The sequence below is a fragment of the Syngnathus acus genome, chromosome 19, assembly GCF_901709675.1.
Source record: "Syngnathus acus chromosome 19, fSynAcu1.2, whole genome shotgun sequence".
In the NCBI taxonomy this organism is placed as follows: Eukaryota; Metazoa; Chordata; class Actinopteri; order Syngnathiformes; family Syngnathidae; genus Syngnathus; species Syngnathus acus.
The window spans coordinates 3978652-4006084 of record NC_051103.1 but is presented as its reverse complement, the minus strand read 5'-3'; the positions used below and the strand labels follow the sequence as shown (position 1 = coordinate 4006084).

General features: G+C 43.4%; 2 protein-coding genes and 1 long non-coding RNA gene across 3 annotated transcripts; 2 read left to right on the top strand and 1 right to left on the bottom strand.

Annotated features, from left to right (window-relative positions):
* Nucleotides 1–13076: 13076 nt before the first annotated feature.
* On the top strand, nucleotides 13077–15331 carry LOC119138207. Its single transcript, XR_005101102.1, has 2 exons — nucleotides 13077–14819; nucleotides 14913–15331. It is a non-coding gene; the product is annotated as an uncharacterized LOC119138207 (long non-coding RNA).
* A 3327-nt stretch (nucleotides 15332–18658) lies between these two features.
* On the top strand, nucleotides 18659–21850 carry dlx4b (distal-less homeobox 4b). The gene is made up of 3 exons (XM_037277961.1): nucleotides 18659–20142; nucleotides 20351–20544; nucleotides 21202–21850. The coding sequence occupies exons 1-3, from the start codon at nucleotides 19812–19814 to the stop codon at nucleotides 21463–21465; spliced, it is 789 nt and encodes a 262-aa protein (XP_037133856.1). The 5' UTR covers nucleotides 18659–19811; the 3' UTR covers nucleotides 21466–21850.
* A 2596-nt stretch (nucleotides 21851–24446) lies between these two features.
* On the bottom strand, nucleotides 24447–26497 carry dlx3b (distal-less homeobox 3b). The gene is made up of 3 exons (XM_037277932.1): nucleotides 26000–26497; nucleotides 25700–25884; nucleotides 24447–25286 (listed from the first exon to the last, which is right to left on the bottom strand). The coding sequence occupies exons 1-3, from the start codon at nucleotides 26349–26351 to the stop codon at nucleotides 24969–24971; spliced, it is 855 nt and encodes a 284-aa protein (XP_037133827.1). The 5' UTR covers nucleotides 26352–26497; the 3' UTR covers nucleotides 24447–24968.
* Nucleotides 26498–27433: the final 936 nt, after the last annotated feature.

Genomic DNA, 27433 nt, shown 5'->3' with positions numbered 1-27433 from the left:
CTCACCGCTGAGGAATGTATTTGAAGATCTAAGTAGGAAGAAGGAACTGTTCTGCAACCTCCACCCATTTTATTAGTGAACAATAACACTCTCATTTTGAGAGCCTTATTAGCACAGTTTCTTCTTCCTTCTCCCGCCTCCTTTCAAAACACTTTGTGTCTTTTATTCTGCATCCATAATGGGAGATTTAGCAACTCTTGCATGGCGCAATCGAAAAGATCACCTTCATCCTCTCCTACTTGTTGGACATTGAGATGGTGAGCTCTATTTCAAGACAGCGGACAGTTTATTTTCCAGGCGGTCTCACTAGGGGGCAGTCTTGAGCCAGAAAGGAGAGTGGAAGGGGGGGGGGGACAAACCTCCATGCAGACACAGCAAAATATTTCCACACAGGATGCATGGAGCAACTTGAAGCTACCAGTTGGCATCCTTGTCCTCTGGTGGAAGGGAATTTTCTTGTTTTGTTGGGAATATGCAGAAAGCAGCCGCGGCCATCAGCCACCTGTCAGTTTCAGGTGTAAAGGTAGTCAGTATGCATGATGCCCGCACAACGCAATCTTTTTCGATCTGAATGAGACCATTGTCCCACCGGGGTCTTGCGAGAGACTGGGAGCATTGTGTGCTGCTGCTAAGTCCGAAGGGACGTGGCTGTCACCAGCAATAGCCCAGAGGACACGCCGCTGTCTCGACTTTGTTTGGTCGGTGACAGGCGGACAAGGGGGCTACTTCTAGGGGGGACCTTGTTCCCCTGATCAAATGATGAAGTGAGCTGCTCAGGATTCCCAAGCATCGATGACTGCTGTCAGCGCTTGTTTGATGCTGGATGTCTCTCCTAAAGGCTAGCCGATTGATAGATGATCCATATCAGGGGTAGAATAAGTCTACTCGTCAACCGGGGTCTCTGTTTTACATGAGGGATGAAGTGTCCCATTTGCTTTAGACACCTAATTATTTCATTGTATAAAAAAAAAATGAAGCTCAAAAGATGTCTTCGATATGTGGAGTTCTGACCCTTTACACACTTTTTTAGGGGGGTGAGTCTTTCAGTCAGTCTCAGTCATTCTGGAGTGGAGACATGCCCAGCTCTACTTAATGGCCCTTTGTTCAACCTGCAGGCTTAGAGGTCAGGGGTCAACTGCACCTGAGGCCGATTCCCACAAACAAAAGCGCTTGTGTTCACCGGCACCAGGCCACCACTTCCATGGGAGCCCACCAAATCTGTCTTGATTAAGCAACTTCCACGTGATATTGTTGGTCATCTCCATTTTTTTAAGAAACAGTTTTAGTATTCTCAAGAACACCTTTTCCGCAGTGAAGCTTTGGGGCTCTTTTTCCTCAGCTGGAACTGGGACCCCAGTCAAGATGGAGAGAATTATAAACAGTTCCAAATCGTAGCACAAGACGTTGACGATATCATCATTAAAATGCAACACTAAAATGATTTTTTTTGATGCACAAGATCGCGTGAAAGCTTTTCTCTCAGCTGCCACATAATAATAACTTGATTTCATGTTACTGTTGTCAATAATTTTATGAGACATGTGCAACAGTGAGAACAGACACATCCAAGAAATGACGACAAGCAAGTTTTTGATCTTCCGACAACAATGACAAGTATCAATGTTTCCCTCTTCACTCCAACACAAATATCATTGAAGGCTTTCTAGGCCCGGTCATGGAAGAAAACGCAACAATTCCACTTCCTGGCAGTCCTAGCTTCTCTCCGGCACCAATTCAAGGACAACAGATGGGAACCTTTAAGCTGACACACAGCTGCCCAAAGCGCACTAGGGGGCTGAATAGGACAGATTGAACTCCAGCACGGAATAAAAGAATTGTTGGGTTCTGGGGACCGGGTGACTGCGGTGGGGGTGGGGTGGGCTTGATGGAAGGTGGGTCTTACCTGTCAGGGCATGAACGCAACAGGTGAAGCTCGTCCCCGAGGCCCTGCCTGGAACACCCAAATGGGTCGGCCCCCTCCACCTGTCACATTGTCACTGGGATTGGGAAGCAGCAGGGGGCATCCCTCCACTTTGCCCCCCCCTCCTCGATTGCAGTTACTCCCACTCTTAATGCATCAGATCCTACATGCTTAGAGCTACTTTTCAGAATTGAGCATTTATTAGCCAGCTGAAGCAAAAAAATGCAGCAAATATTGTCTGGAATTGACTTCCAAACATAATTCCGCATCTCACGTTCCCAGTTAGCATGAGAAGTGACATCTGCTACTTTTGGAAAGACAAATGAAAGCGATGCGACATGTGGAGAAAATCCCAAGAAGACACCACTGTTCCGCCCCAAACACTTTGATATCTGAGAGAGCGTCATTGCCATAAACAACAGAAATGCTCAGCACCAACCAAGACTCCAGACCGGTAATGATATAGATTCTTTCCGATGATATACGACTCGGACTCCTTTGTGACATCATGCGACAGCAGCTGCATGTCACAACCCATGCAAAATCCTCGACGCGTGTACAAGTGATTAATTTGGGCATCACTTCCACCATTTAAAAAAACAAAACAAGCCAGGCCAGTTAAGGTAACAAATGTTAAGGCGGTGAGATGACAAGTCGGACTCACCTCAAGTGCTACGAAGCCACAGAAACCTGTTAAGTGGAGAGACGTCATTTGTAAATCTCCCGAGATGCATGCCAAAAAAAGAATTCTGATTATTATTGTACTTGTGTAGAGTGGCCCGACATGACTCGCCCTTTGCGGTAAGAGCGGCTTGCTACCACCCTGAGTCTCTTTTGTTTGGCCTGATTCTGGTCTACTTGTAGCCAAGTCCAGTTCTTCCACATCATTCTCCCTCCAAACTGGAGTGGAACCAAAACAAAAACCAACTTGACTGATTTGGGTTTGTTGGAACTGTTGTGTTGATGCAAGATATCATAATACCAGTACGCTAAGCAAAGTTACCCGAGGGGAGTTTGCTTGTTTTACGCGGCCTTTTAAAAAGTTTCTGTGGGATTAGAAAAGGTTTGATGCACTGCTATTTCCCTTTAGGCAGGAGAGGAGGAACCTTTCCACTCTCGGCTCGAACACTCCAACGCTAGTCACGCAAGCCTCATCAAAAACACACACAGACATACACGTACACACACAAGGAAAAAGACCCAGACGAAACCTCACACTCGAACGGAATGAGTCAGAGTTGCAACCCGGGATGGCAAAGTCTTATATTGTGTAAGGTTGTGTTTGTGTTTTATGTGGCGATTTGAAATTCTAACCACATGTTACTGTTACAACTATGTGGTGTTTGTTACATTGCTTTGCAGTCAATTGACGATTCGGAGGTTACTCTCTCATTTCATGTATGTATTTATTTACATGCCAGGAATGTACAGTGTGTTGCGTGATCCAACAAAATCAAATACAAAATGATTCCTGAGGTTCCAGGTTAGCCCAATAAGTCCCAAGACTTAAGAAATACAATATTATAAGGAGAAAAAATATTTTAAAATGGAGGGACACGCTTGGCATTGGACAGCACTGATACGGCCATCATATTATGACCAAGAATATTCGAAAGTTCTCAGACAACTTCATCCTACAACCACTGCAATAAATCATTTTTGGGTGAATACCCGTTTCTCATCTTTGAAATGGGAGAATCTTTAAGACTCGCTTTTGGCTCTTTGTTGTGCATGTGTACCGAATCAAGTGTCCTTTCGGTGGGTATTGCATTGATTAATTTGGATGGCACTATGTTAAGTTTGCCAAATTGTACAAAAACAAAGCAGTAAAAGCAAAGCTGGCAACATGTTTCAAAACGGCCTTAGGGGGAGGGCATTCATTGCTCAATGTCTAAACAGAAAGATGCGCCACCACAGTCAACGGATAATCCCACTCCCCAACTTCCCATGAACTCACCGTCAAGCCGCACGCCATGACTTTACGTAGACACATAATTCAAGCGACTCACACACAAACACGGATACCTTTCATCATCTCGTCTACACAAAAGCAAGCAAGGCAAGCTGGACAACGGAGTCTTTCAAAACCCGCCTTTCCGTGCATGACAAGCCATCATCCAATGGTCTAACTAGAGGTCAGACGCAGAGGTAGAAAGTCCTTGGGTGCACTTCTAAATTTCAGTCGTGGGGTGTCGGCCGTCCCATTTCAAAAGTCCTTTTAAATGCTCTCAGATGCTCAGGGGGTTGAGACATGTGGTGTTTGTCTCTGGGAAGGTGGGCTTGCACCAATGACAGCTAGCATAGGGGACAAATTGAAAGAAAATGGCATTTAACCTCATGCAACGTTAAATACTGTATTTTTCTTATACGTGAGAGGGGAAACCAATGGGAAAAAAATCAGCTGTCAATGTGTGATGATTAGGAGTCTAATACTTGGTTAGCTTTGCTTTCTTTGCATTGAAGAACCCAAGATGGCAGCTGGACCCTTAGTGTAGTTCACATACAGGGCGCTGCAGGAAGTGATTAACAGTAAAAGATCAAAGTCGGCGAGTCGGGATAAGCACTCCTACTCCTCTGGGGTAAACAGCACCACTTCCTCTTTTTCCAGACTGACGGCTGTCTCCTCTGCCACAGCACAGCGCACACATTGTCCCCACATGAGGCGCTGAAGCAGCAGCCAGGAAGAGAGTGTGACGACCTGGCGCTGATAGGGAGATGGAGAGGTTGCCCAAATAGTGGGAGGAGGGCGAGATTCAAGTTTGGAAAGAAAGACAAAAAAAAACCTCATATGTTGGGTCATTTGTAACTCAAGGCACCGCTTACGTTCTGAACCTTGGAAAGAAACATTTGAGATATTTAATACGCCGTACCGAATGACTACATTCCGCAAAATATGATCCAACTATTTGTCTTAAGAATCTCGGATTAACCTTCTGATGTCGATGCTGTGTTTACATCAATGTCAAGGCGGCCCTTGTTGGATCCCCTCCCCACCTCCACCCTTCCTTAGGTGAAACATAACCTCCTTTTGGGCTCAATGGATGGCAGATCACAGGCCCTCGAGATCTAAAAGAGACAATTATCCTCAATTGAAGGCTGACAGTAAGAACAAACACTTTGCAAGCGGCGCAGGGGTCTTTCTTCTCTCGGGGGGTCAAGGGGGGCTTGTCCGATGACCAGGTCAAATTGAAGCTTTGTGAAGGACCTGGCTAGCCTGTTAAAAAATTTCTGGAGAAAGAAAGCAGAGTGCGAACGTTGGCCCATCCGCATTGTCACCGCTCAGTCAGTCAAGCTCGCGGGCAAGAACCGGAAAGTAAAAATACATTATTTGGCCTTCCTGGTGCTTTTGAGCCTCCAGACTTTGACATTGTCTTTGTGCTTGGCTTCCATGATGGATCGAGCAGCCTTTGCTGTGGTAGGCGTGCAGCTCCGAGGCCAAATGCGGGTTTAAAAATAGCGAGGCCTGTGGATGTGCGGCTTGCTCGGGCTGTTTCTCTTGGCCCGCCGAGGCCCCAACGTACTGCCATTAATCCGCTTCGTATGCAAAGCAACACAATATGATTCCTTGTCATTGCACCTTGCCAGCTCTGTTCACAGTCAATCACATTTGAGTCTGCCATTGACTCATGTTGACAAACTGAAGGTTTTCTGCTGCTGTTTTTCTGGAGTCACTCAGGCACCAAACAACAACAAAAAACGAACAAATGACTTCCAGTAATCGAAACATTTTGTGTTTCTCTGCTTGCCATTAAGAGAAAAAAAAAGATTGATCTAATGGAATCATTTGTCTTTGTGCTTGACACGTCCAAGGGACGCTTCCATCATTTAATTGGACGAGAGGTTCATTGACATCACAAGAGGTGAAAGGTCAGGACGGGACAACCTTTGCTACTTCTTTTGGTGCCAAGTTGTGTTTGAGAGTTGCCAGGTGTGAAAGGTTTTTACTTTTTGGAGGCGGGACTCTGATGTGAACATCTGCGCCAATGCAAGAGGAGCAGGATTCATGCTGAAGCTCAAATGTGGACTCATTTCGATGAAAACACATTCACGGGTGAAAAGGTTTTTGAGTTTAAAAAAGAAAACTTACCTGTAAAAGAAAAAGCTGAAACTTTTGGAGTTAGCTAGCCATGACAACAACCAGAAAATGTATCTTCCTTGCTGGCCAATTTCTGCTCTTAATTATAATCAAATTCCCTTTGTATTGACCATAATTTTTTATGTGAGCCGTTAGCAAGTGCATAACTAGCCGTTGCTAGTTTGGTTGCATCCAAAACACAGCCCGCTTTCAGTCTCTTGATATAAATAGACAATGTTTACTCACACGTCCAGTTTAGCCAACAAGCGTCTAACGTTGCGCCTGACCCCTAACATAAACACGACATGGCTTCTTTCCCCAGCGACCTAGCAGGGTGCAGGTGGTCCACATGGACACCTCTATACGGGTTCTGACCCGGGTTCAAAGGTCACACCCCTGAAATGACGACCTTCCTCACCGCCCCTAATTGCCCTGTTTATTTTTAGTCCACACCGGCCTGTGTTGAGCTATTATAAGAAACATGAACATGAGGCCGTGTGCTAATTACCGTTGGGCCGGCAGACCCCCACTTTCGCTGATTGCTCCCATATGCCGGCCCACTCGGAGCACGGGCTCGTCTGTCACCTTCACTGTCTCTCAGTGCTGCGACGGGATGGCACAAGTGTGCATTATTACCAATGCGGGCTGAAATGGGTGAAGTGTTGAATTTCATCGACTATATTCTCCTATTTCTGTATTTAATATTGGCGAAGCTCAGCGGTAATCAACTTTGAAGGGGTTCGTATCAAAATGCGTCATGCGTGAAAATAGCATCATTCATAAGAAATGAGATCCAGACTTGTTAGGTCTAATGTAGTACAAATAAATGTGTACAATACAAAATATTAGAAAAATGTCGTATGATTTTTTTTAAAATCACCTTTTGCAAAAATACAGCAATGTAAAAATAGGGAAGTAAATATCAACGTTTCCTTCACAAAAATTCAGATTAGGTTGCACGAACACAGAATAAAAATTCAATTCCAAACAAAGTCGGAATGGCACCCTCTAGTGGTACCTAAAAGACTTGCTGTGTAAGTATAGTTCAGTTGTATTTAACTTTAAGATTCTTTTTTTTTTTTTTTAAATCTAATGTTGCTGATGTCAGTAAAAACCCAAACAAGAAAAATCCAATATTGGTATCTAATATCATGTGACCCAGTAATGGCTGTTCGAAAGCGGAAATCAAATAAAGAAGAGCACATCATCACAGAACCCGTTGCTGGAAAGGATCAGTAAATGCGCTCCAAGTATTTAAAGAGGCACTAAGTAATTGAGTCGATTTAGGCCTATTTGTGGTCTGAAGGTGGTTTGAAATAAAGCAGCCGAGGTGTCGGCGGCGCACGAGTTGTGAAGTTTACAAAAGGTTTGATTGGAGTAGGAAGCCGCTTGTGTGGATTAGCACAAAGAGAGCGCATGCTTCTGTTTGCCACTGCCGACATTCGATCTGACGATTACCGAGCCGTTAGAGAATTAGCAGCGACGAGTAAAAAAAAAAAAAAATCTGTTCAATAATAAAGTTATGTGATGCAGATCATTTCTTATATCACTCGCCATATGGTTTGGGAATTTTCATGAATGTTTCATTTGCGGGATTTGTTTTTCTTCCATTTTTGTGGCTCTGTCCCCTTTTGGCCCTCTGTTGCCGGGTAACACGTGCATCAGTGCCGAAGCAGGAGCTGTCACCGAGGCGTCTGGCCAGTATCAGACACCGCGGGCCCACCCGCCTCGATCTTCCCTGATGGATTAGGTTTCCATCGTGCCTCGATGCGCACAAAGCTGCAACTTCCTGCAGAAACAAATCCCAGAGTGAAAGAAAACAATGCCTTTTTTGCTTCTTTTCAGACCTGCTAGTTAGCTCTGATGTGATGTTTCCTGAGTGCATAAATGATTTCGGGGAATTCAAAAAGCGCACCTGTTTCACGGTCCATATAAAAATAAAAACTTGAAACGCAAGTTGAAGAAATTTCAATAGGAACTGCCACTACTGACGTTAAGGCTTTGTATTTTATCGAATGGATTTGAGATGCAAATGTTTTAAGTTACAAGCGTGCGCACATTAGCAATATTCTTAAAAGTATTTGCCAGATCATTTTCCAAGTACCGTATTTTCCGCACTATAAGGCGCACCTAAAAACCTCCAATTTTCTCAAAAGCCGACAGTGCGCCTTATAATCAGGTGCGCCTTATTTATGGACCAATATTGAGCCACTACAGCAGGCGTGTCCAAAGTCCGGCCCGCGGGCCAAATGTATATATCTTATATATGGACAAAGTTTTATTCATTGAAGGTGCGCCTTATAATCCGGTGCGCCTTACATGTGGACAAAATTTTAAAATGGGCCATTCATTGAAGGTGCGCCTTATAATCCGGTGCGCCTTATAGTGCGGAAAATACGGTAAATATGGAATAACAGACGTACATGTTTTCTTATCACCCGCAATAAATCAAATAAGATGTCAGATAACGTTAGCAACAGGTGGCTTTTGCAGCTTCAGCGTTTTAATGTATGTTCATGGCGCCGTGCCAATAGAAGAAGCCGGAGGCTTTTTATAACCTCGTTGCACTTTTTTTTTTTTTTGCCCTCGTGCAACTATTTGCGCAACCATTCGTTGAAATATTAATGGGAATGATTGATATCCCATCGCTAACCCAGGCTTGTTTATCTGAAGACTTAAAAGCCAAGATAGGATCGAGCGCTAGTTGTGCTGTTGAAGCATCTGGCAACACTTTGCAGTAAATGGTTGCTAACTTTGGTTATCACGACTGAGCTCCCTGGATTAGTCTTTTATCCCAGCACTGGAATTTCAAACTTTATGCTTTGTGAAAGCCTTAATGGAGGAAAGATTTTTTTTTTTTTGCTTTTCGTTTTGGTCTGTTGAGGTAACACCCAGCTGTTGGCGAGATGTTAATTTCTCGAGTGTCTCAGGAGCTTTTCTAATCACTTTTTGCTGTTGTTTATCTATGCTGCTTTTCTTCTACCGCTGCTGCAATTTTATGGGGTTGAGGTAATCCTTCAATGTGCCAGGCAGCTGTACAGTAGATTGTTACGTCTCGGCCTTTTCGTAAAAGACTTTGTTTGCCACCACCCACCTATAAAAGGGATGTGAATTCAGAAATGATAATAGCAAAAGTGCTGATTTTGCATTTTTCCCTACGTCAATAAAATGGCAAGACGTAAAGTGCGCCAGCAGACTTAGCCTCACTTCAAATTGCGCAATCCTATGTCGGCGAATCTGACTCGAGCCATACCTCCTGGGAATGTGCATATGTGTGCGTTTGGGGAAATTGGGGCCCCCAGTCCTGGATCACTGTTGCCACCTGGACATCTGTCGTGAGCCACCTGATGAGCACCTAAGCAGGGCAGAACACACCTGACGGCGCCCCCTGTGGCACCGTCCTCATAGGAGCCTCCCAAACGCTTTTGGGCATCAGTCCAACAACAACACAGAAGTCAATGGAACTTGGAAATAAAACCCAGTGCCTCGTTTTTGTTTGTGATCTCTGCTACCATTGAGGAAAAGCCCCTTAAACGAGACCGAGTTTGGTTCTTCATATTGGAAGGGCTGGTAATAGAAACCTGCTGCCTCACTACAAAATTGGTTTCACATTTTTGAATGATGGCCAAACCAGTGAAAGATAAAAAGCTTGCAAGGTTGTTTCAATACATCATGACATCCAAGACATGAGTTCTCCTAATTTGGCATCTGGTCCACCTCCAGAATACTGGAATACTCTCCAACCAGGATTGAGTACTACACCTGGTACCTTTTCCCCGAGATAATCTTCCTGAGAAACCATGGTGGGACTTCTTGGGTGAAAAGGTCACTGTCCTCCAGCATTCTTGGCTTGGCAGGGGGGCAAGGGTTGGGTCGAATTGGAGGGGCAGGTTGAGTATTGAGGTAACGCAACGGCATTGTATGTCCAGGGGGCGGTACCTAAGTCGGGTTTGGTTCTTTTGCTTTTGTTGGTGGTCATTGTTGCTTGGGTTTAATGCAACATTCCTTCTGACCCAACAATCCATTTATACAGCAGGAAGGTAGAAGCATGTCGTACACTTCCGTAACTCTCGTGTCGAGCAACATGACAACAACGTTAGCCTGAAGGGATGCAGCCAAATGAGGTCAAGCTGTGGTCAATTGAAGCTTCACCTAACCTCTCGTCTTTCTATTTTTTAACACTTGAGAGTCTCCTAAGGCAGAGCTCTCCTTAGACGGGCTTTGTCGTGGTTACGGGCCCACCTTGCTCCTCCTAGGCGCCTTTGAAAACAGATTACAGGTAAATGGGTTGTTTTACCCTGGAGCTTGCTGTCACTGAAATATGGATGTTTGAAGTACTGTTTTCCTTGTTTCGGTATGAGCGGGATGGATCAGTCATTCCGATGGCGTTAGCGCTACCAGTTGGTCACGTCACCGTGAAGCGAGACCAAATTCCTCAAGTCAATTGCGAACCTCCCGTTACTGCTTGCTCATCTCTTTGCCTCTGTGGCTTTGTGGAAATGAGAGACCATTTTATCAGTGGATTTATGCATTGGTTTGTGTTTATCAATTAATTGCAAAACAGCCCACCCAGTGTATGTGCAGTTTTTGCAAAGCAGCAGTTTTGTTCTCACAAGCAAGATCTGTAATCTACTTCCATGCAGGAAAAGTTCCAAACCTCCATGCATCAGATAAGTGTTTTTTTGTATCTGGGTCAAGCACATTTCGCTTGGAGCGTTTGGAGCGATGCTTTTTGCCAGACAGAGGTTATTCAAGGCTGGCCTACAGGGAGCCGATTATGACTAATGAGTTCCAAGTTAATGTGACCGACCGGAGGAGGCAGCTGTAGGGAAAACGGGCCCAAACTTTATCGTGAGATCTCGTCACGGGCCAGACTGGCGGACAAACCCACAGGAAGCGCACCAATGCCGACGCCGGTCACGTCCGACGAAATGCTGAGAGCTTCGTTGACTTATAAGGAGATATTCGAAAAACGTTGTCGCTCAAATGATTTTCTTCTTATATTGAGAATTTTTTGATCGCCTGAGATTTCGTGCATAAAAATGACCATTCAAGAATGGCACAAAAGATTCTGAGGCAGCGAAAAAATCATGTCTTCTGCAGACAAGCTCAATCCAGTTTGATTTTCCCAAAGGGAGACACGATCCCTAAAGGTACATTTTAGTTTTCCCCTCGACTTGTTTTATTGAAAACCGTGATGCCGTACCTGACAAACAGAAATAAGTGGTCAGTAATTGCTCTGTGGTTCAGGGCCCTCAAATCAATTATTTTGCCTCCCTGGCAAAAATTACAATGGTTTATTTGAACACAAGATCCCCTTAGGTAAGTCATCATGGCTAATTGAGACCAGGGGATTTTTTTTAAAAATATTTTATTTATCTATTGGCAAGCAATAGAAATGTATGTGTTAAGAATTTTGGTTGTGCAGGATTATACAAAATGATGTTCCAAATTGAAGTGTGACACAGGAAAGCCGGTCAGATTACCAAAATCGGAGGAACAGGTGTGGAAATAATCTCAGATCCACCCAGTTTGCCAGGGCTCCTATTCACCTCTCTACGTGCATTGTGGCTGACGAGGAGCAGAGGAACATGACAATTAGAACATTACGCCTGGCTGACTTAGCAGCGTTCACAGCTGGCGAGAAGCAGAAGGGAGAGAGCGAGTGTTCCCACCGTAAGGCGATCCAGCACATACAGTATGGAGATTGTGTCGGTTGGTCGGGGTGGTGGTCTGTGATGCCTCACCGCCCCTTGGACAGCAAAAGGGGTGTCAACATTTAATCCATCTGTGATTTCCTGCAGGTTTAAAATTCATCATTTACATTCATTGCAATTCATTTGATTAGAAATATTAGAAAGTCTTATTTTCTGACAAACCTGAATTATAATGAACTGAATAATAATTTGTTGTTGCATTATCTGAACTGTCAATTTGAAATGAGGTCCAGTTTTTTAAATGAATTCCATTCATTGATTATTTCAAAAATAATTGACCGTGTCGTCGATTATTAAAACAATCCTGTTTTACTTGATTCTTTTTTTTTCTTTTCAGAAGAAGAGCAATGCCATTGCATCACTGACTCAAACTCAGAGATTTGAAGCTCAACCAGGAAAGGTACGTGACATTTTATTCATTGTCTTATTTTTGTCTAAATATGTCAACAATGATAAATATGTACTGAGGCAATAACCCACCCACCCAACAATTCAATTAGTCCCATGTTAAATCCTTATTAGGGGTCACATTTTGCGCTTCACTGTGTCCACTTGCATACCTGAACTGATGCTATAAGTAATAAAATCGGAGCCTTTGATGTGATGTCCCACCCAGAGGCTTCTTCTCCCTCCGAGGAGACAATACGTCAATTCATTACTAGAGCTGCCTCTTCAAAGCTCAGCCACTCAGCGTCGAGAAACTTTAAACTCACGTCCCAGACAGGCTCCTTTAAACACCCCCCTCCCCCTCTGGGCGCTGAGGTGGCGGCCAGATGAGTCCACATAAGTCACGGTAGCCTGCACATATCCCCTCCTTAGAGCCTGCAGCACCACACCTATCCCCCTCAGGTGACAGGTGGATTATTGGGCACTGGTATTTTTTTTTTGCATTCCCGTGCCCACCTTTAAACACGCCCGTTAACTGCGGGAAAGATCTGGCTAACTTGGAACCCTGAATAAAAAAAAGTTCACGTAGAATCAAATGTCAGGTAGCAGGAACAAACCCCCAAATATTTGTCAGTGTTTAAGGAAGTTGATTGACCTAATAATAACGTTCAAGGTTGACTCCATAAGGGTCCTTTGTACTTTCATTGAGTGTATTCAAAGCAACTCCTTCCGCTGTGTTTGTTTTTACTTTGTAATCCTTTGTCATGACCTTAGAAGGCCATTGAGCCACTTGAGGAAAACAAAAGTCGCTTGACCCGTGCGCTTGAAGGTATTTATGAAGCCAAGCTTTATTTGCTCACCATCAGCGATGAGCTTTACTCGCCACGTGTCGTCTCAGTATTTTTGCTTTGAGGAAGTTTTTTTTTTTTTTTAAAAGCTAAATAAACACCAGCTCGCTTTGACGGCGCAGCTTTTTATCTCCGGAGCCGTTTGTAACGCCGCAGATTAGTTTTAAACACGCTAGCATGACACGACAATTTAAGAAGCGCTTCTCTTCGTGGGTGGCAGAAAAATATCTCTGCCTTATTGTCTCGCTATTTCCTCTCCCTGTTGAACTTGTTTTCCGCCAAGTCTGGTGGCAGTCCGTAGAACACGTATACAGTTTCTGTTTTGACACCGGTTCCAAATTACACATGTAAATGATTAATCACCTGGTCCGGGCGAGGGCCGCTTAGCGTAGGTGGAGGTCCTTGTTCCGAAGATGTTTCTGTGATTACGTCCAAGTTCAGGACACTCTTCGCTGCCGGGTACGGTTGAAAGCGATACCCGGTGAGGCCCGTGAGATTAAGTTTTGAGCACCTGCCATTTGGATCCAAGTTTGTCCCTATTATTGGTGTGTCTGGGCCTCTGTGGCTTTTTGTTTAGTCTAATCCCACACGATTTAAAGCCGAGCTGGCCGCTCGTACCTTTAAGCCGGGCTCTTTGACACCCGAGGGGCCTGAGCGGTCCGAGGCACAACGGAGCTACTTTGGTGAAATGCGATTTGGCTAATTGATTCTGGAGTGGCTAGTTGGGAGCGCCCGTGGTGGTAAACTGAAACCGCCTCCAATGATCCCCTCCAATGATGCAAAATCCTTGCCCATGCTGTCGGGGAAACAAGCAGCATTGGCCGCTTTCCCATATGAGGTTAGAAGCTCCGTTTCCCTTCTTCGCCCGGCAACAGCTGTTGATTCATCTGCACTTTGACTCAGGTATGGAGCCAATCTGAGGGCCAGGAGGGTTTTAACCCCAATCTTCTCTCCTCCATCTCGCAGCCTGGCACACATGGGCCGAGCAGCTGCGCTTTCCATTGATGTGCCGGGCTGCCTGGATATGGCTGCCTGGCTGGAGGGAGATAGATTGGAGGGGAAATGGCTTAATTGTCCTCACTCTCACTGCTGGAATGCAAATAGCCCTCCGCTGCTAAGCCTCCTCGGCGAGGAAAACCCCACGCCGAGATTTCGTTTTTCTTAGTTTGATCAGGCGCTTCAATTATACTCGGCTTTAAAATGTATTCAAAAGGAGAAGAATGACATGTATAATTTCACTTTGGCATGCAGCACAATTGCATTTGATTTTTGACATCGGTTTGTTTGCAAGCATTTGTTCAGGTAAGTATTTTATTGACCTTGCTACCATGCTAATTGAATCATTTAAATACCGTTTTTACTATTTTAGTATCTAGCTAGGCACAGTGTTAAAGTTGCAGCTTCATGTTAAAGTTGATATTATTGGGAATGAAACTATACTGCTGTATTTTAATGTTGATCATTAAGGCTGAATTACCAGAACATAAGCAACTCTAGTGAGGTAAAGCAGTTTACAAAATCCTGCTAAATCTAAATCGACAGTTTATTGTTGTATATTGTTGGATATTTAAAATAACAAATATTCACATTCATTTTCATGGATTGTATCGGTGAACTCAATTACATTTTTCAAATTTATTTTTCAGCAAGTGAAGCTGCTGTGAAATTAAGATCACACTCCAGTAATGCACATTACTGCCACCTACAGGACTGGAGTGGAGTTGTATTTTCCAGCGCTTCTTCAAAGGAGTCATGTTAAGGATTGCTAAGCCTTGGATATTTTTTTTTCCCCCCCATTGGCATGCAAAATCACCTTTTCATAGCCCAATAGGCTTCAGCATTCATCACTGGGAGGTCAAGCAGATAGACAGGTGAGAGGTCGTGACTCGTGTAGAAAAGGTTGGAGATGAAAGAGTTAAATGTCAAGGCGTATGTATCCTGTCTGACTTTGATCTCTGCCTCAGGTAGCTCCTTCCTGCCCATCAATCTTGGGCCCCGAGCTGACGGGAGGCTGCGCCTTTCTCAAAACGGGCTTGCTCAGACTCAAACCGTCGCCTCGCCGAGAGGGCTGACGTGATGTGTCATTCATTGGCGTCATGTTTTCAGTGTGACGCTTCTCGAGAAAACGGTGACGTCAAAACAAAAAACGAAATCCCCGGCCCATCTTGGCCTCGGTCATCTCGCCCTCCAGTGACAAACTCTTTAATATGACAAGGTTAAACACCTTGAAGCTGCAGCTAAAGGCGCACGTCCAGGTCAGGGGTCAAAAGAGCAATTTAAATAGCAGGCAGCTTGTTTATGTTGTTGTGTCATCTTGTTTATGTTATTGCGTCATCTTGTTTCATTCAATGCAAAGCACATTCGACTAAATTAGTGAGTACTGCTTTGAAATGTATTCCTTGCAAACATCTTAGAAGAAGAAAAAAAAAAAAGCGTTCAAGACACAGAAGCCATCGTGTAATATCAGCTCGCCGTGTTTCTCTATGAAAGTTATTTGATCGGAGGTGAAGTTGAATCTGGCTTTGTGTCACATTGTACGTTACAACGGAACTTAACACTTGACAGAAACGAGGCTTGTTGTCAGCGGCTGAACTTGATCCCCCCTCAACTTGTTCCCATCCAAGAGGGAAAGACAGAAAGGTGACTTCAGCAAGATTGAACGTATTTATTAGTATTATATATTTTACAAAAGATATATCCTCACCCCAGCTCGGCATGAAGTCAAAACATTGAGTGATTTTTCATTTGTGCGATCCCTCTACTTGTTTTGACATTTCCCAACTCCCGTTTAAAGTGGACCGTTGTTGTTCCTCACAACCGTCACTTGTCCAGAAGGCCAGACAGACGCCCCCTTCCTCCTCCACTTGTCATCCTCGTCACCTCTGGCATTTCAAACTGACGCTTATCTTGCACATTGTTGGCTTTCGGACCACAAAGGGGGGGGGTCACGTTACCCAAGGGGGGGGCAGGTAACCTCAGAAGGATAATCCTCGGACCTGGTAAACCGGTCCTTTCGCAGGACCTATAGCCGCGTTTTATTGTTTCTGAAATTCCCCCGGGAAAATCATCCGCTGGTTTCGCTATTTCCACCGCCATCTGCTATCTTATTTAAAAAAAGAAAAATTATATATACCGTAATTTTCGGACTATAAGTCGCACCGGAGTATAAGTCGCACCAGCCATAAAATGCCCAAAAAAGTGAAAAAACCCCATATATATGTATATAAATCGCTCCTGAGTATAAGTCGCCCCCCCACCCAAACTATGAAAAAAAACCGCGACTTATAGTCCGAAAATTACGGTACATATATATATATATATTAAAAACAAAAAAAACAAAAAAATATATATATAATATAAATATATATATAAAATATAAATATATATAAAAAATATTTAAAAATGTATATAAAAATATATAAAATATAAATATTAAGAAACGGGGAATAGGTAATGATGAAAAATCGACAGTGGGGTAAAATTATACTGCAAGGTGTTTCTAATATTTTTGTATTTTATTTTGCCAGATGATAGGGACACAATATTCCTTCGTAATTAACTTATCACTATTGTCTCATGATGCCCTCACCCAGACCCCCTCTGCCACCCATAAACCATAGCAGGCCTTAAAGCAGGATTCTGGGTCACACTTTTGTTACCCCCCCTCCCCTTGTTAGGAGTGATGCATGCCAGCTTTTGTTTTTTGTTTTTTTTTTTGTTCTACCCAACCCTCTTGGCACTGTGACCACGATTTACAATGGAAAAACATAGCATATATATTTCCCCCCCATGCTGAGCTGGTGAATCTGGAATGTGTGCTTTGGCAAGATTTTGTGAAGCGCGTGAAAAAAACAAAACAAAAAAAATGAGCAGTAAACACCCAGCGTGGACCCAGACTGGTTTCTCTGTTCCAGATGTGGAGCATGCGTGCATGAGGCGGTACCATTAGTGCAGCAACACTCCAGCAAGCACAGTAACACAAAACAGTACCACTACTGTATCACCGCCTGTCCGTCAGCCGTATTGCAAACCGTTTGCGAGCGCGCCAAGATCCCCGTCGTCAGAACTGGCACCAAGTCGACCCGATGCAATTTCTCTAATTGTCGCCGTTTAAAATACGCGTGACCATGTGACACCACTATGCTCATTATTGCACAAGCTTATTGTGCCTAATTGATTCCAGAAGCCCTCTATTCAACTAATCAATTAAAAGTTGACACCGGGCGATGATGCTGTCTGGCAGTCATTATGTAAATGAGTCAATTAAAACACAAGCTTAACACGAGTTCCACTTTATAACAGTATTTTTTATTTATTTTTTAGTTAATCAAGTCCAACCAATGAATCTAAATCATGTCCTACCAAAATGTAGTCAAGCATGCAACCAAAAATATTACAACACATTATTTTTAATTAAATAGGGCCACAACATAAATTGATCATTGCACATGTTAGTCACCCAGTATATATTTTTTTCTGTTGTGCCCAATAAGGACGGAAGAGTGGTTACTGTTGACCCTTGACTCTTCGTCCGTCGCATAGATCAGGTTTTCCATTTGTGTCCGCCATCTTGAAGCCTCATGACTCCACGTGGGTCTCCTCCTGCGACGAGCTTGTAAAACATGACGTGCCAGCGTGGAAGATCAGAGCTGCTGCAGTTGTTTGGGAATGCACAAAGAATGTTGTCAGTCTGCGTCACAGACACATGACGGAAAAACTCAGCTCGTGTGTGTATGAGTGTACACCTGCGCGGAACACGCCCCAACGCAGGACTCGTGGAGGAGACGCCACCGAGTCTGGGCTAGGTTCGGGAGCGCTGACTGGTTAGAAAATGTTTGTGTTAAGAGAGACATGGCGTGGACCCATCCCTTCGCCCCATGGCTGCAGGGCCCGTCTTTGTTCTTGGCTCCTTGTACAGACGTAATTACAAGCCTGCCAGGGCCTCCCGTCCTCCTTTATGTGCGCGTGCGTACACAATTTAGGAGATTTTGTAGGTGTTGAGATTTTTGCACGACTGACCTGCATGTAAGAAATTAAGTGCATTTTGAATGTCAGGTCTATGGTGCTCATCATAGCCCTATTTTCTAATTAGGGATTCTAGTTAATTGGTACAGAAATCCAAGTTCTGGATTCCTTTCTCCTATTGGCATCTCATCTCCTATGCAGTGACAGGATAGATCTGTGTTAACACTTAATTTCAGAGGACCTCAAAATTTCAACTTGTGAATGAAATTGTTCCATGATAATAATTTGTGGCTTTGTCCTGGCGGCCTGTTTTGGCTGAGTGGCTGCTTTGAGGATCGGGGAAGTGCTCCAGTTCCCAGCAGGCCTTTGCTGTGTGGCTGCAGGCAGACTTTTAGTAGGACCTGACCAAAATGATGGGTTTGGACAACACGGCAGCAACGCTCTGCCCACCAAACGCTCTTGAGAATGCGGCCATATCTTACTGTACATAGGCGCGAACACATGATGGCTCTATTTTGATGTACAAATAGGCTTTTCCCCGTGTTTTCTTCCATTTGCCCATTTATGAACACAGGATTACTTTTGTTTTGAAGATTCCGTTTTTTTACACTCATATCCTCTGTTTGCGTATGTGCCATTTTTTTTTTTTGCTGAGTTTGCACAACTTTCCCACCCTCTTTTGCCACATCCGCGTTTTCCCAATTTCCCCATCACTGTTTATTTATTTTATAAACGTTGTCATTTAGTGCACACGGACTACGTGTTTAGTCTTTTTTTTGTTTTTTTTTGCGTGACGTATTTGCAAGCCAGCGAGTCCGTTTGTAATTCTGCCACGATTTTTTTTTTTCTCCCGTTACGGGAATGGTGTGGTTGAAAAAACAAACAAACACGTATGAAAATAAATGCATTTAGCATGTATTTGTTACCTGAAGCTGCAAATACGGCGCGTGTATTCCGAAATTACGCAACATTTTGCCATTTAAAATGTCGCCAAGGCCTACCATAGGGAAACAAATGCAAAAACAAAACTGCTAAATTTTATCAGATATTTATTGTAGCTATTCAAGGCGGATATTAGTAATTTATTTCGTTTGTGGAATCTAAATTATCGGTTGTTTTTAATGGTACCCGATTGGCTATAGTGATTTTAATATAACGATTTTAAATTCCGTCTGCAGAAAAAAATCCATTTAAAAGCATAAAAAAAAAAAGATTAAATGTATAGCAAAATACAAATAGTTAAGCTAACATCAGGACATTCCATTTGATTTTATGCCGTTAATTCGATTAATGTCTTGTCTCGTGCTGAGTTCCATGAATCGAATTGTTTTGTCCCTTTACTAAAATACCCGCGGTTACAAATATTCACTTCAAATAGCAATTTCCCCTGCGGGATTTCTATTCAATAAAATATTAATAGCCAATAAAGAATACTCATATTCGTTGTGCGCTTGAGGCGCTATTTGGACGCATGTGGACTCGAACTTCTGTCAGTCAGCACATGACACGACGTAGATGATTTCATCTTTTGCTATTGTATAGAAGGAGGTTCCTGGATCACATTTGTGCGTGCCCGTGCAAAGCCGCGTTTTAGCGCATGTTAATGAGGTTCCTCGAGCTCCAGTGACAGTTTGCGGCTGAAGGCCAATCAGAGGGAGAGAGAGTTTGCAAGACACAAGACAAGCAGTGTGTTGAAGCTGCACGCAGGAGGTGTTTGACGAGCATTGTCAGCTGGAAAGATTTGTTTTTTTCTCCACAAACTTGGCTTTTATTGGATTTTGGAGGGGGGGGGGCGGTGTGGACGCACTTGGATCTTTTCGTTATTTTCGTCTGGATTTTGTACATGTTCTCCTCCTCAGAACTCATGAAACCATCTTTTCTCCCGTGTGGACGCTCTAATGATGTCTATGGCTCTCATGCCTGACACCCTCAATGGCCCCGACCCGTCCAAATCGGCTTTTCTCGAGTTCGGACACGCGCATCCGGCTCACCAGCAGCGCTCCGCGGGGCTTGCTCACATTTACCCCGTGCACGGCTTCCACGCTGCTGGCAATTCGCAGCACGACGGCTCGTTCCCGGCCAGCGCGTCTTATGGCCGCTCTTTGGGTTACGCCTACCCCGGCGCTTCGAATTCTCACCCCCAGTCTGCATACATGTCCTACCAGCACAACAATAATAGCAGCTCCAGCAGCAGCAGTTTGAGCCTGCATGGACGATTAGAGCACGCAGGTATGTAGAAAAAAAAAATTTATTCATGCTTGGATGCACGAATTACCCGTGATTGCACGAATTCAAATACTATATTAAGGGTCTAAAGAGGGTCTGAGAAAATAATTTATAAATATATTTTAAAATATCAATTAAGGGTCTTAAAGACGTGCACCATTATTTTTATTATTTGCACAATTTATTTCAGTTTTTATTTATTGGTTCCCAGATCACGACAAGTCCCCCGCGCTGGAAAGCCGGGACATGCGTTTAAATGGCAAAGGGAAGAAGATCCGCAAGCCCCGCACCATCTACTCCAGTCTGCAGTTGCAAGCTCTGCACCAGCGCTTCCAGCAAACCCAGTACCTGGCCCTGCCTGAGCGTGCAGACCTGGCGGCCAAACTGGGACTCACTCAGACTCAGGTGGGTGCCCAAGATGCACTCGTACCAGTTTTGCAACAACAAAAAATAAATACCAACTTGCCCTGCAGGTAAAAAAGATCAGCGATTATTCCAGGCATGCAGGAGGGGGGTGGAATATAATTGCTGTGATTTGTAATTGGACCTAACTGACTGATCTGACTTATTTACTCCACTAATTACACTATTTGATAAACCCACTTAACCACAAGCACAAACGCACAAACCTTTAGTATTAGATCTGATCATTTTATTTATAGGTGTGATAATTGGAGGTTGTTTAATTACATGTAGCTACCTGAAATTGGTTTCGGATGAAGTGAACATTAAATTTGATTGTGTGTAAGAATGCCAAGGCTATAAATCTCCTCATTAATACACAGTTTATTTTATTTCTCCAAAAATATCACCCTCGGCGGCATTTGTTGGGCTGATCATTTGAGTGATGATAATTTATTTAATGACAGTTTCTAATATTTCGAGTTTGCCATGAGATTATACAAACAACGGCACACCTAAAGAAAATTATTAAAAACCTTTCTAGTCGTGTCAATAAAAAATATGGCATTATTGGTTTGTGAATAAAAAAATTGTATTTCTTGAGTTCCATTGTAATAATCAAGATTCTGCTTTTTTTTTTTTCTTTTCTCCCTCTTACAGGTGAAAATCTGGTTTCAGAACAAACGCTCCAAGTACAAAAAAATCATGAAGCACGGGAGCGGGGCAGATGGCGAGCATTTGAGCAGCACCAGCTCACCCTCGCCTTGCTCGCCTCACGGGATGCCGCAACTTTGGGACGTGTCCATGCAGGCCAATAAAGCAGGAGTCCCCGTGTACCCCAACAACTACATGAACAATTTGGGCCACTGGTACCCCGGCCAACATCCTCACCAGGAGGCCATGTCCAGACATCAGATGATGTGAGGGAGGATTGTTGGATTGTGCGAGTCTGGCTGGATTACGCGCTAATTTTGCGCATCATTTGACGAAACATTTCAAAGACACCAAAGAGGACCTGGATGAATGCGTTGTGAACTGGTCACACGCATGATTATTAACAGAGGCATTCTCCATTGAACACATTCTCTGAGTATTAAGCTAACAAACAGATGTTAGATGAGCCTTGTTGTGACTTTGCAATTATAGCCGAGATGCCTCCTTGAAATACGCCAAATGTCTCACCGGCTTCGACAGCAAGCGGACATTGGAATGGAAGCCAAGAAATCCGTGTGAACTGCAAATAAAACACTGTCTCTGTTCTGTTTTGTATTGAACACATAAAGATGAATTAACTGCTGCTATGACCTTGTGACGAATCCAGTGTTTTATTACCTTGACAAACAAAACAGCATTTTATGCTGAATATTACATGTAGCTATAAGTTAACTGATAATAAACCAAAAAAATCCAAGTAAATATGTATTTATTTATATGCATGAATGTCTATTTTTTAGTATGTGTAAATGCGGGTTTATAGAGATATATAAATACACTGTTTATGTATATATGTATATATATATATATAGTATATATATATACATATATACATATATATATATAGTATATATATATATATACACACAAAATATTCAGTTTAATACACATGACAATTTATTTAGTAAAATTGTACGTCAGAATTAAACTGCAGTTTTGGGGGAACAGCTGTGTGGAAAAACAGACAATTTTAACATTTTTTGTCAATTTCTTTTCAAACTGGCTCAGCTCTGTTAAAATTAGATCATGCAAATTTGCTACCAGACATCATGTGAATGTTTACTGTAGCTCAAATAATTTCCAATAACCTGTGTAATTATGTTCACGACAAATATCTTGACTCAACGTTTTATCGCAGTATTTTTATCGTCATGCTTTCTGGTTATAGGCACCTTAAAAAATAATAATAAGCAATTAGTTTTTGATTGTAAACACTTATTTCCAAAGCTAGCATTAGCGCTCACTCGTTTGTTATTCTACCCAATTTATACCCACATTTCTTTTCGGACATCCTCACCTTGTTTGCAGCTTAATTGTGTCTTCTTTGAGGAAGCTCTGAAGAAACAGCGGCCAAAACTTGACTCTTTATAGTTCCCTGTCACTGCAATATGCAAAGCCTTTCCTCATTGATGACAATCATGCGCCTTGTTGAGCATTGCGATTAGACGTCTGGGAAAATGATAGGCAATTTTACATCTCCAGATTAGAACGATGCCTTGTGGAATTAGACGGATGAATCTTTCAAAGCAATTATGATACAAGGTGAAATGTCATAAAGAACCCAAGCAGGGTGATTATCATCATTAACTGCAATGACGTGACAATTTGGTCTTCCACAATTTGACTTCCACGGGACACGATGCGGCATCCTCCCGACATTCAAAGGCTGGAATCAACTTTGGCAGGCGTCGGGAGGACACACAAACACGCCATTGTGTTTACATCGCTGCAGATGACATTATGTTGACTTACACGCTCTCTCTGGAGACTTCCCCAAACCATAATCACTACTTTGCATCTCCATCTCAAGTCTTCACCCTCCAATGTCATGATTTATGCGATGGAGACTCGCTCTTTGTTCCCGGAAGGGTTGGATGGGAGTCACTATGATGTGGATCTTTTTATGAGTTAGTCGAACGATATCCAACAAAAAAAAAAAGTATAGCTTACAAGCATTCAAAACATCCCAAACATTGAACATGCTGCAAGAAAAAAAAGGCACACCAAAAATGACAATTTCCCACAAAATCACATTCAATATATGTTAATCTGACCACGTACTTTGAGACGTGGACTGTGTAGCCGAGCTGGCCCAGGGTCAACTTGGGTTCACAGCTGTCCACTCCTCACCCATATATTTCTTTTGTGTTTACAGCAAAGCTCACCATTTGAGGCCCAGTCCAGACCCGGTGGGTCTACGGTCCGGACAGCTGCTGGAAGTCTTTCCGTCGTCGCGTCGGCCTTACCGAGGAGTTCTCGACCTCCACCTCAACCCGAATCGTTGCCCTTCCCGAGAGACCGGCGCTGACACTGTCCTGTTGACTGTCGACCGAGGTAAAAGTCTCACTGGGACCTTAGCACCAAGTGTTTTTTGTTTTCTCGCCGTGCAAGGATCAAATTCAAGTTCAATAGTTCACCTTCACTCCACTTGTTCATATTTAGAGATAACGTGAAGGGCCCACACGTTCACGCGCGTTTGTCTTCAGCACAAATGGTTCTCCGGGCGAGGACCACACATGTCGGGCGCTGCGGCCAAGGGGGTCAACTCCGGGAGATCACATGACCTCTTGATGAGAATTAATAGATCGCAAAATATTCACATCTGCTTATTTGGTCATACAAGTTCATTTGACTTATCTTTCGCTCGTCCAGTGAGAAAGACTTAAGACCGGCCCAAATACCACCACATGCACACACACGCCGAAAGAGACGCAATAAAAACCGAGCGACTCCAGCGTGTCTGCGTTTGCGTCGCCTCCTACTGCAGCGCACGTCAATGCTGCCAGAACGCACTCATCAGGAAAACTTTTTTGTTGTTGTTACGCGTTTTCTGACGTCAACAGTATTGTTCGGCGCTGTCAACAACTAGTCAAGTGAGCAGGTTGACTCTTAACAAAAAAAAATAAAAATAAAGCAAGGAACAAATGTGACATCAGCGAGGTTGTTTTGAATCTGCTTTTAAATTTACGGGGCGACTAAAAACAATGACTATGCTTTTAATTTAAAGTATCATTTCTAATTGAGTGTCCACTCGTCGGACATTACATTAGGTACACCTGCACACTCTAAACCGTTTTATTATTTTGATTTTATTTCCCCTCAAACTAAAATTTGATGACAATATTTTATAACCACACGACTTAAATATTATTTTTAAAAAAAATCACCATATAAAGGGGCTGAACACAACGTGCAATTAACATTTTTATTCAAAGGACAAGAAGGCAACGAGTGAGCAAACGACATGAATATAAAATGACTTCTACAGGGAGAACCACAATCGTGTCGCTCCAACAAATATGATCAAAATAGTGGTTCTATATCAACACGTATTTACAGCCTTTGACGCTTTGTACAAATCCTTATAAATATAACCTGAGTTTAATTAATGTGACGCTTGGCATGAGTTATTGAAAGTAGGGAAATTATTTCTGTCATTGCGTGGTTACACTTTAACAAAAATAACGTTGCATATCTTTACAAAAAGAGAACATGGGGAATATAACAGAGGTGATAAATTATTTAAAAAAAAACAAAAAAACACGTCAGATGTCCTTTAAATACGTCGCTACAAGTGATCACAAATCCCTTTTTGTGAATGGAACAAGAAAATGTTCTGGTGTGGATGACTGGATCATCTTCAGGCTTGTTCCCGCTCCAATGCATTCTTTGGTAGACCTTGATGATTTAAAAAAAAAAAAAGTCTTGGCGTGTTAATAAACAGCTCCCACGCTCTGTGGTGGGACGGGGTGGTGCACGGTGCCCGGATGCTGTAGGTGGGATCCCTGCTGGTACCAGTGGTTGCTATAATCGTCCATGTATGGCGGCGACGAGCTATGCGCCGGCTGCGGCACCTGAGCTCGGCTGAGGGGGGTGCCGCTTTGGGGGGTGCCGCTGTCCCAGGCGGCGGGGGAGGGCGGCGAGTTGCACGCCATGGAGTCGCTGGCGTTGGGGCTGTGGTCTAGGGGCATCTCGCCGTTCTTGTACAGCTTCTTGAATTTGGATCGCCGGTTTTGGAACCAGATCTTGACCTGAGAGAGAGATAGAATGCTTTAAAATGAGTTTGCACACGTTTAAGAGCCTCAGTGTTGTTTAAAAAATAAAAAGTGACTGAAGCCAAAATGTCAAGGCAATAAATGATCAAATTATAAGTTAAGGCTAAGTTTTGCTGATTGTTTTTCCTACATTTGACAAGAAATAAATAAAAGTTTAATAGTTCCTCAACTTTAAAGATGATCAAATCTGCACATTATTTTGGTTTGCTTCACTCATTTTGTATTTGTAGCTTCAACTTAAATGACTGTTTTAGTCCCCCCCTTCCCAAAAAAATACATATTTTTTAAAATTATTATTATTATTTTTACATCCAGGAAATCCAGGTTTTTCCCCCCTTCTTTTTTAAATTTTTTTTTATAAATGTTCTCCATTGCTCCGGGTATCTTACCTGTGTTTGGGTCAGTCCCAGTTGAGCCGCGAGTTCGGCTCTCTCGGGCAGAGCCAGGTACTGCGCCTTTTGGAAGCGCCGCTGGAGAGCAGCGAGCTGATAGCTGGAATAGATGGTTCGGGGTTTGCGGATCTTTTTCGGTTTGCCGTTCACCATGCGGACCTCCGGCTCTGGCTCTTCTTTAACTAAAATATCAAAGCAACAAATGGGAATCACATTTAAATGGAAATAATAATAATCAGCCCTTGTGAACCACTAAAAATGCTCTTTTTTGTTTTTCTTCAGTGGTCATTTCCTTACCTGAGCTGGGAGGTGACGCCTGCAGGTGATCTCTGTTATAATGTCCGTACTGTCTGTAGCTGTTCGTGTAAGGGTACTCTGATTTGGTAGCGTACACTCCAGCGGCTCCCATTCCGTTCAGGTTAAACTGGTGGTGATGATGGTAAGAGTTCATGGGCTGTCCGTACGCTTGACCCTGGTAGTACTCGGGATGGCCGTGGGCCGACTGCGCCGTGCTGTAGTAGCCCATGTCCGTCACGGAGGACTCAGGCAGAGTCGGAGAGTCCTTGGAGCTCGGGTGGGAGCTCATAGATCCGGGAAGGTCGGTCAGAATACTGGAGATTTTCTTCTCGTAGAGCTGCTCGGTACTCATGCTTGTGTGGAAGGGGGGGGTGGGTTGGGAGGGGGGACTCCCTCGCTGGGATAAATCCACGCGTGGATGAAGGAAGAGAGCTTCTTTCAGGGGCAAAGTCCACTTAAAGTCTTGGAGCTGCAAGAACTTGCTTGTGGCATGACTGGGTGTCTGTGACATGAAGTTATAGAGAAATGGGTGGGATGCTGCGCTCCTATTGGCTCCACTGCACCCTCCACCACTACCCCACACTACTCCCCCCCTCCCTGCAGGCTTCAAGTCAAGCGCGCCCGCACGCAAACCTCACCGTCTTGAATTTTTCAGTTTTTAATGATGCATTTGCATTTACCTGTTCGCGGTGAGAAATCACAACATTCGAAGTTCTTTAGGGACTTCGTCCAACCTGTTAATTCTAATTCTGCATTTCCTTTTCACAACTTTAAAGGTAGTAGCCTGTTCTTGTTTGTTTTTTAAGAGACTAATCCCATCACCAGACTGTCTCCTTAATGTTTTTATGCAATGTTTTTCCAGGACATCACACTTGAGTTCATTTAAATGAAAAGGCTCCCTGCTGCCTGGTATTGTCATTCAAAAGTGTTTGGAGAGGCCCAAGAGTCAACTGCAGGAGTGAGAAAAAGCGAGATAGGAAGGATAGGTTAAAAAAAAAAGAAAAAAAAAAGGTTGCTTCAGCTGATGCATCCCCCAGGGTGAATTCCTCTGCAGTGTGTGTTTTGCTTTTTTTCTGGGGTGTGGGTGGGACAAATGGACGTGTTAAAAAGGTGGAATGGTTATATAATGTTGATTGAGTTTAGCTAATAATATTTAAAGCTGATTTTATTCTGAGTTCTATTGTTATTTTCATGGTGAAATTCTGACCTGCAGCGCACTCTACTAAAATGTGATAAATATAACTTTATTGTATGTGCGTAAATTAGATAAACTATACTTAAATGTAACACACTCTTTTTCTTAATAATCTCGTCCATTATTTTTAAAGAACAACAATCATTACGTGTTGCTTTGTCAACTCTTTCATGATACTCTATCGCCCTCTGTTGGTGGATTAGCGCAGTGCACCTTCACATGGAGTGGAGCATGTTTGC

What these genes read in the sequence shown, in the direction of transcription:
- dlx4b (XM_037277961.1), top strand. Translation starts at nt 19,812, where the DNA reads ATGATGTCTATGGCTCTCATGCCTGACACCCTCAATGGCCCCGACCCG. An exon ending in TGGACGATTAGAGCACGCAG is followed by an intron (nt 20,143 to 20,350) that starts GTATGTAGAAAA and finishes ATTGGTTCCCAG; the next exon opens with ATCACGACAAGTCCCCCGCG. An exon ending in TGGGACTCACTCAGACTCAG is followed by an intron (nt 20,545 to 21,201) that starts GTGGGTGCCCAA and finishes TCCCTCTTACAG; the next exon opens with GTGAAAATCTGGTTTCAGAA.
- dlx3b (XM_037277932.1), bottom strand. Translation starts at nt 26,351, where the DNA reads ATGAGTACCGAGCAGCTCTACGAGAAGAAAATCTCCAGTATTCTGACC. An exon ending in GGCGTCACCTCCCAGCTCAG is followed by an intron (nt 25,885 to 25,999) that starts GTAAGGAAATGA and finishes TTGATATTTTAG; the next exon opens with TTAAAGAAGAGCCAGAGCCG. An exon ending in TGGGACTGACCCAAACACAG is followed by an intron (nt 25,287 to 25,699) that starts GTAAGATACCCG and finishes TCTCTCTCTCAG; the next exon opens with GTCAAGATCTGGTTCCAAAA.